Consider the following 18,456-nt stretch of genomic DNA (forward strand, 5'->3'; position numbering starts at 1 on the left):
ACTTCTAGAGCACTTTTTCGTGTATGGATTATAGTCTATTTGGTAAAACCGTAGTACCAAAAAAAATTTAAGATTTGACGCGTTTGTGAATGCTTTTATGTCTACGATGAAAGAAAATGTGCTAAATATTTTACATTTGTGATGCATTTGTTAATCGATAACGATCATGAAATTTTTTATGTAACGTTTTAACATTTATATTTTGAATGTTTTAATTTTTTCCCTTGTTGGTAGTTGAAACTATTTTAATTGCTAGTTTTACGAAAAGGAAATTTTATTTTGCAGGCGTGTGAAGAGTAGTTACCGCGTAGACCTACCAGCTGTGCAGTAATAGAGAAAAACTCTGGTAAAATATTTTATCCTAGATCACTGCCTTTTGAAGTGCGCATTTTATCAAAATTTCTCCATTTTTCATATCTCATAGCGTATTTTTTTAATCATGCGAGATTTCAAAATGCTGGAGTGATAATTTTTTTTTAATTGTTATTTTGGAAAACAAATCAGCAATATTTTTAGCTTTAAAGGCAGTATTAAAGTTTTTTCCATTCTCATCTCTGTCTTAGAATTTTTTTACGAAGAACAGTTTTTTAAAAATAAATTTAACAGTTTGATATCTTGATGTGGTTTGTGCTGGGGTTGCATTCATGATCCACGCATTAATAAGTGTTGACTTTTTATTCTGGAATGTGAATCAGTTTTAGATGAATTTAGAAAATTACCTATCTGTGATGACTTTTTTTTTTTTTGTTAATGTACCTTCTGCATGAAGTTGTATTACAAATGTTATGTAGCGGTTGAAGTAATGTGTATGTTGTACTTTGACCGCTGTAGTGAAAAATTGTTTGGCGGTGTATTTGAACACATTGTAGTCGAATTACGTATTTTTTAAAATTATTTTTAATAAATCAAGTAACTACTGAGTGTTGGTTTTTTGTCGCTGTTGTGTTCGTAGGTACTCTTTGGCGTTGATCTTACTATAAGTCTTGCTCTTCAAATAGAAGAGACGAGGAGTTGAGAATGAGATTCAGCGAATGTGAGAATATGTGAATTTGGTAAATTTATATTTTACATATTAAATTGAATAAATTAATCACAATTTTTTATAATAAATTAACGAATTGATGAGTAAATTTTCTCTCAATCTGCAACAAACTTATCATTTTTCTTGAAATTGCTTTGGATCATTCAATGGATGCTATGCATTTTCCGTTCATGCTCAGTAGTAGTGTTGACCTGGAAATATTAAATAAATTATTTTTTTGATCTACAAAGTGAAGTCAACATTAGTTCATTCATTCGTTCATTCGAAAATCACTTGAATTGAATTTAATTATTCAGATTAGAAATCAGAATGAAAATAATCATGATTTTCATGATGCAGAAATGGTAACACTGATTGTGATTCTAGCTTTTTTGTCGTGACTTAGTCGTGACGTCATGATTAATGATCATTTTGATTTTTGACGTCATCAACGAAAACAAACAATTTTGAATTTTTTCTGCGAATCAAGCATTCAAGCTTAGGGCCGGTTTCTCAATTGTCGGTTAGCGGCAATTTAACTGCTGACTAGTCTAACCAACAGTTAACACGTTCCCCAATTGTTTAGTAGTTACTAACCAGCGATTTCTGGTGTCAAAAATTGACTGGCTGTGTTAATTTTTGACACCAGAAATCGCTGGTTAGTAACTACTAAACAATTGGGGAACGTGTTAACTGTTGGTTAGACTAGTCAGCAGTTAAATTGCCGCTAACCGACGATTGAGAAACCGGCCCTTAGTGAAGTGAAAGTGAATTTGATGCGTTCGCGTAAATTATTTCGTTCATCGAACTCATCGAAGATTATTAGCAGTATTACGTTCAGAATTTGAAAATCAGAAATGACATCCTGTCACTTCATCACCTGGTAATGTGTTTTAAAACGGATGTTTACTTACTGAATGGCCGAATTGGATGATGACCCCATAGATACGTTCTTTTTACAGGCGATAAATAGCTATCTCTGAGGTAGAATGGTGACGGTTTATATCCTCCATGATTCGGCGGCTCAAAAGGTTTCAATTCCGGGTAATCCCACCACCAGGGATCTCTCACAAAGCGAGAAATCGGTACGCGAGTATTGGGTTCAAACATCTCTCGTAAGGGTCTCGGTGGAAGAGGTCTGGTGTAAATTGGCTGACCTGGAGTATTTTTTTCCATTATGTTACAGATTACACGCACTTCGGTCTACCATAAATATTATCAGAACCATTACCAGCATAATTATAACCAAGAGCTCTCATCGGATCTTCGTAGATGGACCTGGGACGAGTCCTTGGAACGTACAGTTCACGTGGTGGAGTCATTGACTTATGCAAAGGTGGGTACTTTTTTGGAAATAAGTTATCGAGTTCTGCTAATCTGTTCAAATGATCGTTCCAATCGTTCAACGCTTTAAATGGCGGATCTGTTTTGGTCGGTTCTGTAAACAGAATTTACCCAAGTCATGGCTAGGAATCGAACTAGTTCGATCATCATTTAGGAAACTAATGATCAAAAGAAAATTAGCGATTGTTTTATTCTTCAATAGTATTAGTAGGTATACGAATAATTGTAAACTTCGATGGTTGTGATTAGTGATTTTTTTTTTAGTGAAGCTTCAAGTTGCAGAATTTGCAGAACAGTCGTAATTCTTAATTAGAATTGAAACGTTCATCAACGATGAGTTATTTATAATAATTGATTTAGATAGGCATGTAATACTGCGATTTCGAATTGATTTATTTCCAGTTACGAACTCGAAGTAGTAAAAATATTTCAAGTATGCGAATTAATCATTTTTGGTGAAGATTTTTACGCAGTGCTAGGTCAGGTCACTTACCGTAGTTATCATGGACTGTGATGGTGTATGGCATTTCCAACCTAAGAAAACGTTCGGTATTAGTTCTCTACAATTTTATATGTGAGTTAATCATGAATATTAGTATGCGCAATGGCTCAGTTACGGTTAATTTATATATAAAAAATATTATCAGTGTTTTGTTTAAAGTATTTAAGATTGATTCGTCGAAGAATTGTTGTGTTCAGTACTGAGAATTTCGTTCGTAATACTTCCATATCAATGACACAATTCATTATTTAGATCGACTTCAGGTGTTTGAATTTCGATGAATTTCAACTCATCATTCCTGTTTTTCAATTAATATGCAATATTCATTCGCGTGATGAGTGATTTTATTATCAGTAAATGGGTTCAATTGTTCGATAGACTATTATATTGGAGATTCTACAAGTGGTTCCGTATGTCCATGTCGTGGCAGGAATGACATGCTATCTTTATGACTCACTACTTTACGTTGTAAAACTAGTTAGCTCACAATCAGTGACATGTTTTGTTGCTACGAGCAACGTGAGCTAGAATAAGAATGCCCCTTCGAAAGATGTTATGCTTTAGCTTCGGTCATCAATGTTGACTTGGTTGCCTACTGAATCGTAGCAGGCTCCTGCACCTTACTGATAGTCGTGTAATTTATCATTATTTATAAGAAATTGAATTAATCGTAGTGTTTGCTTTGTTACAGCAAAATAATCTCTCGGTCATTGCACTAGTTGATTTCAAAATTATGTACAGCGAGGTCTTATTTGATTAGAAGCGAGATAACTCGAATATCACCAATTTTATACCATCGAATTGCTAACATCACAGGTGAGTTTCAGCAATAAATATAGACTGACCGTGTAAAACCAAACACATACACACTTTGTACAAGTATCAATTAAAGTGTTACTAGAGGTAAAGTAAAAAAACAGAAACGAAACACATATTAGAATAGAATTTATTTAAAAAAGAAATACATTTGTAAAACTTACAAGAGACATAATTTTAAATTATATTATAAGTTTACATATTTTTTTTAATGATCTTAGTTTAGAAAAAAAAAGAAAAGTTCGTATTGAAATTTTGTAAATAATATAATATCGCTCGAGCGGCTCGAATAGCGATCGAATAAATAGAAAAAAAAAATCGAAGGAAATTCTTTGCAATGGCAATCGTATCGTTGTAATTCGTCGATTTCGTCTTGAAAGAATTTTTTAAATAATTTACTTATCGATGTTGGTTCGCCGATCAATACACGTGGTAATGTCTGGGAACATCTCCTATAAAAAATTGGAAAAAAGTTTTCCGATAGAAAAAAAAATCCATTTGTCGCGTTGACAGAGAAAAGCTGAAGCGTTAAAGGAGATCGGCGAAGCGAAACAGGTCTAGACTAATTGCCGTAGGTATTTTTATTTTTATACATAGAAAAATAGCAATTGGAGGAGAAGTGAGGAGTAGAAGTAACTAGAATATACATTTGAGTGAAGCGACGGTGACGTTAGAACTTAGAAGCATTCGTATTTTTCGTATTTCTTGAATAAGTCTGCGCACTTACCATAACGTGGTGAACTGTAATTCTGAGGGTACAGGTTTCTGGGGGAGATTCCGTAAGTTTCGCGTGAAATTGGCAAGTATCTGTATCCGGGCACGTTGATGCGTTCGCTGGGGTGGACTGGGTCGTCGTAGATGGATTTTAAGCTCGGCCACGTTGGGTAATCTACATTTAAGACTGGTCGGAAGATGCCACGGGTGGGGTATTTTGAGTAGTGTGTTTGTTCTGGTGCTCTCATGTCGTCTGTGCCTGGAATTTGAGGTTTATATGTAATTGGTTCGATTTTATCGTTTAGTTTTTATGGTTCATTAGGACAGATTAATTAATAATAATAATTTTGTATTTTTCTTTCAGGTTCGAGGGAAGAAGTCAAATTACTGATGATGAAACTTCGTGATGATTTTATTCGTTTGATGATCTTGGTATGTATCATGAGATTAGGAAAAATTGGCCGAAACTTTCATTTTCAAAATGATGCGTGTATTATTAAGATGAACAGAACTTACCTTTTAAAGCTCTGACGTACGATTGCCAAAATTTCGCCTTCCTCTGTACGGGCTCATTCCTTCCAATCATGTCCAAGTGTTGCTTCAACATTTTTTATCGATTTTTCGGTCCTGAAATAACACCAAAGCAATCTCTCGTTACAAACCTTAAATTAATACTTCAACGAATGTTTCTTCGACCGAATTACCCGAACGTTTTGAGAACTTAGAAATAATAATGAAGCGCAATGAAGAGTCGAAGCATCTTAGGCTTATCTCAATTTAAAAGTAAAGTTACCTGTATTATAATAAAATGGATGAAAGTTATAATCGTAAAAAAGAAAAGACACTTGTAATCACTTCGAGGATATATCCAATATATCAAGTATATACCTTCAGGATATGAGATAAGAACATTGGATTGAAAAAAAGTACAGAAATAACAACAAATTCAAGCTCAAGGCGTAACAAATACTCAACTTATTACTTTTACCAATTTACTGGCACTCGGCCGAAAAATTCGTCAGAGAAGATGGTCGTAATCGATTTAATTTTTTTACAAATCTCGAGCAGGAGATTGCTCCGTGTTTGAGCCAAAATTGCAAATCGACGAGAGCATTAAACGTCGAGCGAAAAATTACGCGAATGAATTAAATTGATCGAAAAACACGGACCGATGGCATGCCAAAAATATTCACCTATTCTGTTTGATGTTTGGCGATAACAACGCAGTATATATGAAAAATAATAGACTGGATTTCTAACTCTCAAAAAAACAATTCTGTAAAAATTCAATTTTTCGGTTCATTACTAAATTTTTATTTGAGGCACCTGTTTTCCCTCAACGGGGAAGAGAAGCAGAGGGAGACCAAGGAGGAAACTCACGGATACCTCAGGCTCATCCTCAACAGGTTCCACACCGCAGCAGACAGGCCAATAGGCCTACCGCTTATAAGGAAACGACGACGACGACCTGTTTTCCCTAAAATTCGGAAAAGTTCTTTTAAAAAATCATCAAAATTCTTGTTTTTTCGATTTTTACGAAAAGTTTTAGAAATTTATGCAGAGCAAATTTTATCATAACAAAATATGCTCAGAATAAAATTTCTGTTCGAAAGAGTCGTACACTAATTATTTTTCTCACCCCCCACCCCACCCATGTGAACCCAGCCCCTCTCCCACCAACAAAAAATACAATGGTTCCAATCAAAAAAAAATTTTTAATCAAGAGTTGTTTCTCGGAACTCAATTTAAAATTTTAGTTTCAATAAAATCCCATTTTGAAGTAACTCTTGCCCCCCCCCCCAAAATCTAGAAAAAAATTAATGTTTTTGAAAATCATCAACTTGACTTTTTGTTTTTTTCTCTCATCCTTAAATAGACCTCATTTTCCAGAATGAGTGATGACTAAATTTTTTTTTTAATATCAACATTTACCTACTTTTTCATTTCAACTTCTCCCACATAGATAAATTCTATAAATCCGTGCAAAACTTTTCACTTCGCCGATCTGATTTACAAAATATGTTTTTCGAGAGTTCAAATCCAGTCTATTATTTTTCATACAAAACTGCGTTGTTAGAGCCAAACATCAGACAGAATAGGTGAATTTTTTGGCATTCCATCGGTTCGTGTTTTTCGATCGATTTAATTCATTCGCGTAATTTTTCGCTCGACGTTTAATGCTCTCGCCGGTTCGCAATTTTGGCTCAAACACGGAGCCGTCTTCTACATTAAAGCTAACATGTATCTTGTCCATGTCCGCTGATAATTGCATTCTGCTTCTGCAGTGAGAAAAAATTACGTTCGAGGTAATTTATTCAACCCGGACAAACATATGTCGGTGAAATTAACGCGTACTCGTGTAGTTTGTTTTTCAACTTTCGTCAATTAATTTCCGAATTAGAAAAAATCACACTATGCCAAGATTTTATTATCTTTTTAGCTGCCTTTAAATTTTATTGTAGATACTTTGGGCAGCCGATCCTCTCTTATTTTTAAGCTGATTTATTACCGTGTTGTTGCATATGTCGTCGTGTGGCTTAAAATGTACCTAATTCGTAATTAATTCGTTTACGTTGTTGAATAGGTACCTATACTAAATCTGTCATCAGGAGATACGTCACCATTATGGTACAGGAGCCGTTGTCGGTGGAAATAACGTCATTTCCGAGTAAATGATTTTTTTTTTTTAGTTCTTCGTTTTTATAGAGTTGGATTTTATATAGGTATATTTTTATCCGTTGTTTTTTGCTTTCTCTTTCAGGGTAAGTTTCCAGTTTTACAAAATTAGAACGCCGGTTTTCAACTCACCAATGGGAGAAATTTTCAAGAATAGCAAACTACCTATCGAAAAACAAAACGAAAATTGTTTTCGATTTTCAATTAATATTTGTATCGTTTTCGGTTTTATGGCCACGTAGTTTTCGTCTATTTATAGCAATTCCGCGTAGATCATCGATTTATGCTTGAAAGATCATTAATTTACGAAAATGGAGATTCGTGATGATTGATCAAGTCTGAGAATCTTTCTAAATTAATAGTACAATCGAGAATTGGCTAGGTGTAGGTACGTCGCATTTTGTTATTAGCAGTTCTTTGATATCACTTCTCATTCGAATATATTCAATGAAAATTTTTTAGTGAAGAGTAATAGCTGCGTTAGGGTTCTCAAGGAATCCAAATATTTCCACAAAAACATTTTTTTTGACCATTTTTGAAAAATTTTGGGACCAATTGGGTATTATAGTTTTTGGAATTTTCAAAAAAAAAAAATAATAATAATAATAATAATAATAATAATAATAATGTGACCTATCAAAATGGGTTAAAATTTCTCGACAAATTCGAATTTTTTCGAGGAAAATATTTTTTGAGCATTTTTAAAAAAACATTAAATCCAAAATTAGATTATGATTTTTGAGATTTCGATTTTGAAAGAAGGCTTACGCAACCTATTCAAATGGGAATTTTTTAGTGAACAATAATAGATTAGGGGTTTCAAGAAATCTAAATATTTCCACAAAAACATTTTTTGAGCATTTTTGAAAAATTTTGGGATAAATTGGGTATTAATTTTTGGAATTTTCAACAAAAAAAACTCACATGACCTATTAAAATGGGTTGAAATTTCTCAACAAATTCGAATATTTCAAAGAAAATATTTTTTGAGCATTTTTTAAAAACATTAAACCCAAAATTAGATCATGATTTTTGAGATTTCAATTTTTGAAAAAAGTCTCATATGCGACTTATTCAAATGAGTTAAAATTTCACGAAAACAAATAACGTATCCATGTTTTAAAACTATCCTTGAAGAGGAGACTTGACTCTCTATTTTTTTGGTGCCGTTTAAAAGTTAAAAATGCTCGTTTTGCTTAGATTTTTTTTTTGTTTTTTTTTCCTACATTTTTTTATTCTGAGCGTATATACCTAATTGCCAGGATTTTTACGCTCATGTGCTTGAAAAAGTTTCAAAAAATTTCCATAATAATATAACCCTGGTTGTAAGAAAACAATTTCAGTAAAAATCTTTTTTGAGCATTTCTAAATTGAAAAATTTTGATCCAGAAATTGGCCTATGATTTTTGAGATTTTTCAAATTAGTTGACTTGCAACCAATAAATATGAGTTAAAAGTTTCTGCAGAAAATCAAAAGTTTTTATCAAAAAGTTTCTTTTCATAATGGAAATTATAATTATCAAAAAGCATAATTTTCTCACATCATTTTGGCTTAATCAATTTTAAAGTAAGATTTTTTAAAAACGATCTGTTGAAATTGTAATTTTTGGTGCTTTGTAATTTGATTTATACTTCAAACTGGATTCGTGGGATGACTACAGATTTTCAAAATTTTCGACTTTTCGAGACTTTTTCCAAATTTTTGAAGCGATCTTTTTCGCAATATTTTCCTCCACATTTTCCTCTACCTGCTTGAAAACCCCTTCCCGCCTTCGTCAACTAGCGCGATATTTTTTTTGATTTTTTTTTTAAAAACGAGCGAATTGTATTCGAACATTTTTGTTACTTTTGCATCACATTTTTGACTTTTACAAAAAAATTGAGTTATTTTCGCACCTTGACTAAGATTTTGTAAGATTACAAGTATCTCATTATTTTACAGTGAACATCTTCGTTTTGTTTTGGATTTCTGTTGAGTGGGATACAAAATGTAACTAAACAGGGTTTTATTTTTTTTTTTAAATTGTGAATTTTTTAATCAATTTTGACAAATTTTGAGACTTTTTCAGTCAGTTTTTCTCTTTGTTGAATTTTAAAGCTTAAACAACTAAACCAATTCCACAAATTTTATGAAAAAAATAAGCTGGTCTGAGCGAAGTGAGTGCAAAAGTTTCAGAAAATTCATTATAGGTAGGTATTTTTCAAAAAGTATTTTCTCTATTTTTTGTGATTCAGTAGAAATAAGTTGAGGAAGTCTTTATGATCGAATTTGAGTGTTTTCGTAACTCTTATGACCAAATTTTGAACTCGCGACTATTTTTTAGTTGTAGACATCCTGGGGATCGTCGACCTTTTTCGCTCAAAATTCTCCTTCGCCTTATACATGGTCATTTGAATTTTTTGAAAAATCAAATGAATAAATGAATATTTAGATAGGTGCCTACTTATCTTATTTGCACCACACATTGATTCCAAATTAAGTCAGTTTTTTATAATGTCTATGCCTTCTTCGGTCATTGATCGGTTCAAAGCTCTTTCTAAATTCGAGAAAAATCGGCTCCAAGACGTCTAATTTTTTCATTCAGTACTTGTCCTATCATCTCGAATCATTTCAAAATTTCTCTCAGGTCATAGATCGGTTCAAAGCTCTTTCTAATTTCGAGAAAAATCGCTTCCAAGACGTCTAATTTTTTCATTTAGTACTTCTCTTATCATCACGAATCATTACAAATTTTCTCAACAAAATTCGTAGAAAAAATCTCAGAAATTTTACGTTTTCTAAACGTCCCTCGTGGCGCGTTCTCTTCAACGCTCGAAGACGTTGATTTATGGAGCGCAAATACGACACAAAATAAACATTTCTTTGCCAAGGTACCTCTACTTTGAAACTACCATCATTAATTCGGGCATTAAAATAAAATAGAAAAAAAAAGAAAAGAAAGCCGGCGGCGAAGAAGTAAAAAATTAAATTACTTTTATTGGTAACGTTCGAACGTAAAAATGGCGTAAGAGCTTCGAAGCATAGGGCCATATGTAACTCTCCAAGATACGATCTGTACTACGGTACCATATAGGAGGACGCGAAACGTACAAACAAAAAATGCCAGTTAAATATAGAACTTGGTAAATTGTGCCGCTGTGCCAATTTGTTATGCGAAATAGTTTTCTTTCGTCCTACACTTGAAATGGTTCCATAATATATCCCAGTCTATTTCTAACCGTTTTCTCGCCATAGCCGTAGTACACTGAAAAATTATGTTGCATTATGAAAACCATAGCGTCGCGTCGCTCGCCTCAGTCGCCTCTGTATTCCGTTACATCGCTCGTTATATGGAATTTTTCTACTCCTAGCGCCGATCTTTTTTAGCCCCGCGAGAAAAAAAATCACCAATTTTTTTCCAATCTCGAACACCCTACGGTATACTACCTACCAACAATAGATGCATAAATTATAAACTAAACCTTTGCCAAATTTACTCCAACTGCGTTCTGGCTTCCTTCCCGATCATCTCTTTAGATTAAGGTTATGATCGCGAAGGTGGTTCTCTAAATTGCTAATACATATATCGAGCCGGCGAATTTTCTCGCGAATAAATATTTACGACGAACGACGGTGTTTGTGAACTTTTAACATCATCGTACATCTACATAGGTACGTACGTATAGCACCAAGATAGCTAGCTACATACATCGATGCCGTCTCCGTCTCGCTCGTCCATTTTATAAGAAAGATGATCTTTAATAACGGCCATCTGCAGCGAAGGAAATGCAAATATTGTCGTACTTTATTAGGTATCCGCAGTCAACGCCGCATCTCTACCTTTTTATCGCGTACTTCCACCCTATTTGTTTGCATGCTCGATGCTTGTGTTTTGTACGACTATATACGAGTAATTGAAAAGCGTGAAATGGTATTGTTGAAAAACACGCATTTCGCACCAACAACACAGCTATATACGCAGGGATATTGGCAATGGCTAATCTCTAGTTGTGTACGTAGTACGTATTCTTATATACGAGGGTGACCGATACCCCTTGTAACTAAAGAAGGGATCTTCTTTGACATATTTTCATGTATCCGTATGTTTTTCCTCACTATACGATAGTTGTATTGTCGATTAACTTTCTGCTGGTAGGCCTATATAAGTGTCACTTGTAATTCTATGTAATCTCGAATAATGGTTTCTTGAAGATTTTCTTTCATTTCCATTTGGGTTTTTATAGATTTGCTCAGCGGAGGCGCAGGATTTTTTGGAATTATGCCTCGGAATTTTAATTTATTGGATTGTGATTTTTCTTCATCGTGTTGAATACCTACTTATTTTCTGACTGCGTTGATTCACTTTTGAATTTTTTTTTCGTACGTTGATGCGACTAATTTACGACTTTGAAGATTTACTCCGACCTTGGAATGAATTTTTTACGGCGAGGATTTTTTTTCAAGTGTGAAAATAGTTTGACGTTGATTTATTTTTATGTAGATTTAAGAACGTGAGTTGAATTTGATTGGTGTCTTGTTTTAAACATCAGGAGAGTTTTTAAAATAAGAGGGGATCAATTTTCGTCAAAAACGGAGGGGATGGGAGGGGGTAATTTAGCTTTAGGTTGAGTTGAACTTGATTAATGTATTTTTTCAAAGTTTCAGAGGGTTTTTAGAATAGAGAAGCATCAATTTTCACCAAAACAGGAAAGGCTAGAGTTATATTCTTGCTTGAAACTGAAGTTGAAATTACTCTTCTAAATTTTTGGAGGGTTTTCAAAGTAAAAAGGCATCAATTTTTACTAAAATTTGGAGGAGGAGTGGTGCTGAAGAGAAATTTTCCAATATCGATTTGAATATCCTCCCTCCCCCCCCCATTTAAATCACTTAATTCGAATCAGTGAAATACCAACAAAATAATTTAGTGGAAATGGCTGAGTAAAATCTAAAAATACAGAAACATTTTCCCATCATGAGGGAAATTCATTTTTTTTTTGAAGCGAAATTTGTCAACTTGAAACCTTCTCGTTTTTAATGAAATTCATTTATTTTTGCAGAAGTTAAGGTTTTGGCGAAACTTATTTTTTTAGTAAAATTTCTGACTAATTTTTTCAACGTTACAATTTACTAATAAATTTTTGTAAAAATTGCCAATTTTTAACACAATTCACTCATTTTTGCAAAAGTCAAATTGTCAAATTCCAAGTATTAGATTTTTATTATTTTTTTCAGTAAAATTACCCAATTTTTCAGGTTTTTTTTGGTGCAATTTGCTAATTTTTAGTAAATTTTTAGTAAGAGTCAGATACCTATTTTTTTGGTTCAAAATGAATTTTCTTTTTTTAGTGTAAATCACCAACTTTCTTTCGGTAAAACTTCCCCTTTTTTTGTAGAAAAATTTATTACGTTATTTTTAGCAAAAGTTACTAAATTTTTCGTGAAATTTTCTCAGTTTTTGTCAATTTTTCTGTGATTTTTCATTAGATGGAAAATTTTAGCCAGTATTTTTTCATTTCATTGCAGGTTTTGCTAGATTCCAGTTATATTTCTGACTCTTCCCGCCCTTCCCCTCCTCCTCTCATTCTTCCACCCCTCCTCTTTCTCCTGCCATTTGGCAAATTTTACCCCCCCCCGTCCCACCTAACTGAAAATCAAAATCATTTAATTACGGTACATCTCAATTATACGTAATTTTTTTTGAATTATCCAAGATCTAATGGACTCATTAGAACAAAATCATATAAATAGATATTAGATAATTGTAATTTTTCAATTTCAGCATTAATTTTTGCAAATATGTAGGTAATTTTTTTGTATTTATGATTTTTTATGTAGCCTAAATAATTTTTTGAATTCAACTAACCACATGACTTTAATGTCTCTAAATGCCATTTTATGTACCTATTAAAGTTTTAGCTATAAAAATGTCAATGCCTGATCAACTACTCCCTTCTCTCCTCTCCTCCTCCCCTTCTCTCCTCCCTTCCTCTTCATTCTCTTCCACAAGCTCACTCGACCTTGAAAATACATACTTACAAGTTGTCTAAAAATTTGGCTTTCATGTTGAAAAGTTTCATTTTCAGCTGACTTTACTTTTTCCCCCTTTTCAAATAATATGTTGAAATTATTAATTTATTAAATGAGGGCTTTGAGAGAGTGAGTAGAAGGGGGGAGAGGGGAGAGGAGTTTTAAATTTCAAAGTTTCGTAAAATGCACCTACCTTGGCCTTTCTTGTTTCTCTCTCTGTTTTTATTTCCAAAATTCATGAGAGGAAATAGAATGAGGATAGATATTCGAGAGCTTGAAAAACCACAAGTTCTAATGCTTCTTCAGTTTCTGGCGAACTAGAAAGGATGATGAAGGGGGGGGAGGGGGTATTTATTTCCAAATTACTTCTGAATTTATTTAGATTTTTCCATCTTTATTGAAAATATCGCATACTCATAAATCGCAGATTGATCTCTCGTTCTTCGTCTTAAAAAAAATTTGATTATTTTGATGTAAATTTTCAATTTGAAATTTATTTCAAGTCCTAGATGAGCAAAGTTGAGCAATTAATGTTTCTTGGCTGTTTCATAAGCAAACTTGAATCGACAATAGGTAAAAATCCTATTTTTATCATCGTGCTCTAATAAGATAGGTACGTACGTATTTTGAATGGAAGCAGAGTAAACGGTTGTAAAATACAGTCAATAGCTCCTAATATCGGTGTGAAAAAAATTGGCAACGATGCTTCGTATTTTTAAAATGACGCAGAGTCAAGTTTCAAAATTATGTAATCAAGCGAAGAGGAAATGTCTAGGACATCTAGAGATTTGGTACGAGTACAGATTTTATGAATGGAAAAAGTACCTACCCAATCCTCGTTGAAAATCATTCAAAATGTTTTTAAGAATAGCAAATTTGGCAAAATTCTACTGAAATGTAAATTTTATTTATTTTTGAATAAAAATTTGGTGAAATGCTCTTGTTTGAATTTACTAAACAATTATTTATTTTTTTATTTGTTTTGCTCATTTGCTCAATGTTTTTGAAAATTGAGGAATTGACTAAATTTTACAAGAATGAAATTTTTTCGATGAAATGGGAATTTTTTAAACTTATTAGTTCAGGCAATTTATTTATTTTGCTATTTAGCCAGATTTTCAAAAAGATTAGAATATCTTTATCACGAAAAAATTTCAAACAAATAAGGTAGGTACCTAATGAATTTATAAAATTTTCCAATTTTTTTGTACACATCACTAGACTTTTTTTTCTGTTTTTACTCAACAAATACGAGGTATTCCAAACAACGAGAAAGCTCCAAAAAAAATAGCTCACAAGTGCCTACTGCCTCTATTCACTACGCACAAATTTCACACTCGGATTAACTACGATCTGCTCGTACTTAAAACTAACTCGCCAAAAAATTAGTCACTGATTAAGCTTGTAATGTTATACAAGAAACATAAGTCAATTGGGAAAACTTCTAGGTTTCGCGGACGATTTACACAATACACGAATGGGATAGAAGTACATATACGATACGCTGTATATTGTAATGTTAATATGGTACTTATTGTATCGGCATAGTGTGTGGTTTTCCATCATTTCTACAGGGAATTGAAACACATTCGCTTTGCATTTATATTAAAGCAGCCTCATTTCCCTTTTTGTTTAGTTCCGCATTTATTTCACGCCTATTACGATGCGTAAAATCGCAATGTAAAGTACAATATATAAACTCGCGAACACCATCGTCCTTTTTTTTTTAGGTTCGTCATTAATCGAATCGTTATATCGTGTATATTAAACGCGAAAGTTCATTTTAAACGTACAAGTTGTAAAAAAAAAAAAGCTTTAAAAGCAACACTCGAAAGATTCAAAGAAACGATAATGAGTGAAAAAAAAACACCAACTTACTGTGCAGCTTTACAGAAACGAAAAAGTGATTTTAAAATTTTAAAAAGAAAAAAAAACTACGAAATGGATTACACGAAATATATAGCGAATTCAGCAAACCAACTTACTGTAAATTTAACTTAATAATAGTGCAAAAATCAAAATCTACTTCACCTGTATTCGAAAAAATTAACTCGTTCTTTTCGCAGCTATCGCAACTCAGCACTGTAACCCGAAATAGCGGCCAGACACTTCTCGCTACTTGAAATAGATGAATTTCGTTACGTCACATACTGACCTCATACATTCTTAATAAAGGGCCTACTCCGGGTGTTTTCACTCGTTTTTTTTTTGGCCAATACTATCGTAGCAGGAACACCGTGTACTTGAGGGATACACCCTCCGGTGATTTTCTACTACGTCATTTAACCGTTTATGGACTCGAGATGAGCTGATTACTCATTACGATGTGTTTTTTACGATGAAATTATCGTATTATGGATGTATTTTGTTCGAAATTAGTGTACTTCGAGCTGATGCCAGCGTTCTTCGTTACCTCCCTTAGAAATGTTTATATATCGCCGTTGCCATCGTTCGTTTTTTTTTTTACATAATTTTCTATAAATTCTTCGCGTGATTCATTTACTTAGACCATGATCGAAATTCTAATGGGTTTGTGACCTAGGATAATACTCTTCTGCGAACAAATGCGTTGATTGAGGTTTGCCTCATTTTGTAGTGATTTTGAAAGGCTTTCAGGATGATTTGAACTCGTCTACGAGAGGAGTAACCTTGGGAATATTTTTGAAAAAAAAATTCTCATTGCCAGGGGCTTATACGAGTGAAGATTTTACCACAACAATCTTGACGAGTCAAGGTTTACATACATATTTTACTTACCTATTTCAAATGTACGTGTTGGAATTTCATTGTTGGAATGTGAAAGTTTAATTACTCCGATATGGCGAATTTTTATTAGGTGATTAAATAATCCAGCAGGCTGCGAGGATTAACGTCTAATGAATTATTTTTTTTCAAAATGTAATTAAATATGCGTAAAAAACACGAAACAAAAGAGGAATTCAGTATGCAACGGAACATAATGAGATGTAATAAGAAGACGATAAGGGAAGGCCTTTGTCCAGCTGGGATACAGCTAGTGTGAATTCAGGACTAAATTCGTTTTAATTTAATCTGCTAAAGGTTGTAAAGGGTGTTTGCTTTAATAAAGATGTAGGTACAAAGCTTGATGGTATGTTGAAATAATAATGTTATAATGCCTTGTACACACGAGGAGATATTATGTTATATGGGGTGTCCGAAGATGAATGCCTTTGGCTCAGCATTTGGATACAACCTGGTACCACTAACGAGGTGCTGGTTGCCTGTTGCAATGAAGCTTTGGCCGTCACTTGTGCAGAAAGGGACAACCTTTACCCTGTTCTCGTGTTTCGTTTTTATAATATTAGATATGTATTTTTAGGGAGGATTGCGAGGGGGGGATAACGAAGTATCTTGATCAAATTCAGTGGAGACTTTCATTTTGAGTTGAAAGACTCTCAAAATAGAATTCAGCTCTGGCAGTGTTCCCGGTGGGGAGATAGGGATCCTCAAAGAGGAGTAATTTTCACAAAAATCATGATTTTTTTCGCTCTAGCCTCTACTTACTATAACCTGTTTTGGGAAAAATAGCTAGTTACAAAAAATATTATTCGAGATTCTGCCTCGACCGAGGCCATTGCCTTTAAAATCTAAGACTTGTTTTTTTTTTTTTTAGGATTCTACTGAGTGGTTAAAAATTAGCAAATGGCTTTTTATTTTTGGTACGTAAATTTGTGTTTTGAAAATGATTTTCTTCCCAAATATGTCGCATTAATTACGAAAAAAACTTGGAAAAAGGCCATTTTTGAAACTGGAGAAATATTTTAAAATAGGTACATTGGTGCCAATATTTTGGCCAATTTAAATTTTCAAAAAACCAAAAAAAATGATTTTTTGAAATTGGCACCACTGTATTTCAAAATATTTCTACAATTTCAGAAACGACATTTTTCGATAATTTGACATACTTAAGTAATAATTATTGCATAAATTTATTGCGAAGTATTTGAGAAGAAAATACTTTCAAAAGACAATTATTTTCTAAAAGGAGTGACTTGCAAATTTTCAACCGTTCTGTGGAAACCTAAAAAATGGTCTTATAGATTTTAATGGCAATGGTCTATAGGTCGAACCGGTATCTCGAATATTATCTTTTGGAACTTGGACCATTTTCCTAAAAACAGGTTGGGTAGAGACTGTAGAGCAAACAACCACGATTTTTTCTAAAATAGTTCTTCTTTGAGGACCCATGTCTCTTCTCCAGAGGAATCTCTGGAGCTAAACGATTTTCTGAGCGACTTTGAACTCAAAATGTAGGCCTTTAATGAATTTTTGAAGACCAGCCTAATCTGGAAATTGAAGGCGAATGAATTTTTGAAAATCAATTTTTGACCATTGTTTGTGACACAACTTTTCATAGCATGCAAAATGGGCTGTTTTACGAAATAACCTGTCTTTAAAAATTAAAGTGGTGATGGGCAAATGAATTTTCAAGGGTGCTCCAAATTTTATGAATTATTACCCTCAAAGGTATAGACAGTTTCACGATAATATTTTGTTTGTGCTCGTTTTGAAAACTTGACCTTCAAACTTGACAAAAATTCAACTTTTGAAAATTTTAAGCAACTTATTATAAAAAATTATTTCATTCTCAGAATATAGTTTCGCTATCGCCTCAAAAACTTATGTCAGAATTCGAGGTATCATAATTATATGGAGTACATGTAACCCCCTCCTCCCCGTCTAATTTTTTTCACAGAACCTTTTTTTTTATGTACTTCTTTTCAAAATTCTCAACGAAATCGGTGTTTAAAGTTACCAAAAGAAAAAAATACCTAATTTTAAAAAGTTGAAAATTTTGATTTTTTTTTGGTAATTTTTAACTGCTTGCGATCGCAGTAAAGAACTTTTTTTGGTTGCTTTCAACAGCTATGCCATGATTTGTCTTTGAAATTTTCATATTTTATGAACATAATATTATACTGAAAATTGAAACGTATTGTTCCTTCAATTCACGATTTGACGATTGCAGAATTTTCAAATTCGAAGAGGTGAATTGACCCAAATATATTTTTGAATGAAAGAATGGATGGAAAATCAGAAAAGATCACTGCAGGTGTAGGTTTAGGTACCTACTTGAGTTTCCAAATGTTGGATTTTTGAAATATGTAGGTGTGTGACGTTATTATATTTCAGATGTTCGAATTATTGTAGCTTTCTCCTAAAACTTTGATTCAAACAAAAAATTTAAAGAACAAAATTTGCTAAATTTTCGACTTTCAAATATCGCGTATATGTGAGGGCGCATACGAAAAGGGTCCAAATGACCAAACTGTTTTTTTTTTTTTTTAATATGTACCTATTACCTAGTTCATTTCTTCTTTAATTTCGAAAACATAATAAATTCAAAGATATTTT

General features: G+C 33.0%; 1 protein-coding gene across 2 annotated transcripts; it reads right to left on the reverse strand.

Moving 5' to 3' along the window:
• Positions 1–1,044: 1,044 nt before the first annotated feature.
• On the reverse strand, positions 1,045–15,268 carry Mf (myofilin). 2 transcript variants are annotated; one of them, XM_065354150.1, is made up of 6 exons: positions 15,112–15,268; positions 4,914–5,024; positions 4,411–4,656; positions 2,253–2,459; positions 1,936–2,178; positions 1,045–1,233 (listed from the first exon to the last, which is right to left on the reverse strand). In XM_065354150.1, the coding sequence occupies exons 2-6, from the start codon at positions 5,002–5,004 to the stop codon at positions 1,217–1,219; spliced, it is 804 nt and encodes a 267-aa protein (XP_065210222.1). In that variant the 5' UTR covers positions 5,005–5,024; positions 15,112–15,268; the 3' UTR covers positions 1,045–1,216. The 2 variants fall into 2 exon arrangements, with proteins under 2 accessions (XP_065210222.1, XP_065210223.1); XM_065354151.1 differs by lacking the exon at positions 15,112–15,268 and adding an exon at positions 14,959–15,105.
• Positions 15,269–18,456: the final 3,188 nt, after the last annotated feature.

This window comes from Planococcus citri, chromosome 3 (genome assembly GCF_950023065.1).
Source record: "Planococcus citri chromosome 3, ihPlaCitr1.1, whole genome shotgun sequence".
NCBI classification, from domain to species: Eukaryota; Metazoa; Arthropoda; class Insecta; order Hemiptera; family Pseudococcidae; genus Planococcus; species Planococcus citri.

What these genes read in the sequence shown, in the direction of transcription:
- Mf (XM_065354150.1), bottom strand. Translation starts at nt 5,004, where the DNA reads ATGTTGAAGCAACACTTGGACATGATTGGAAGGAATGAGCCCGTACAG. An exon ending in GTACGTCAGAGCTTTAAAAG is followed by an intron (nt 4,657 to 4,913) that starts GTAAGTTCTGTT and finishes CTCAAATTCCAG; the next exon opens with GCACAGACGACATGAGAGCA. An exon ending in TCTTGGTTATAATTATGCTG is followed by an intron (nt 2,179 to 2,252) that starts GTAATGGTTCTG and finishes AAAATACTCCAG; the next exon opens with GTCAGCCAATTTACACCAGA.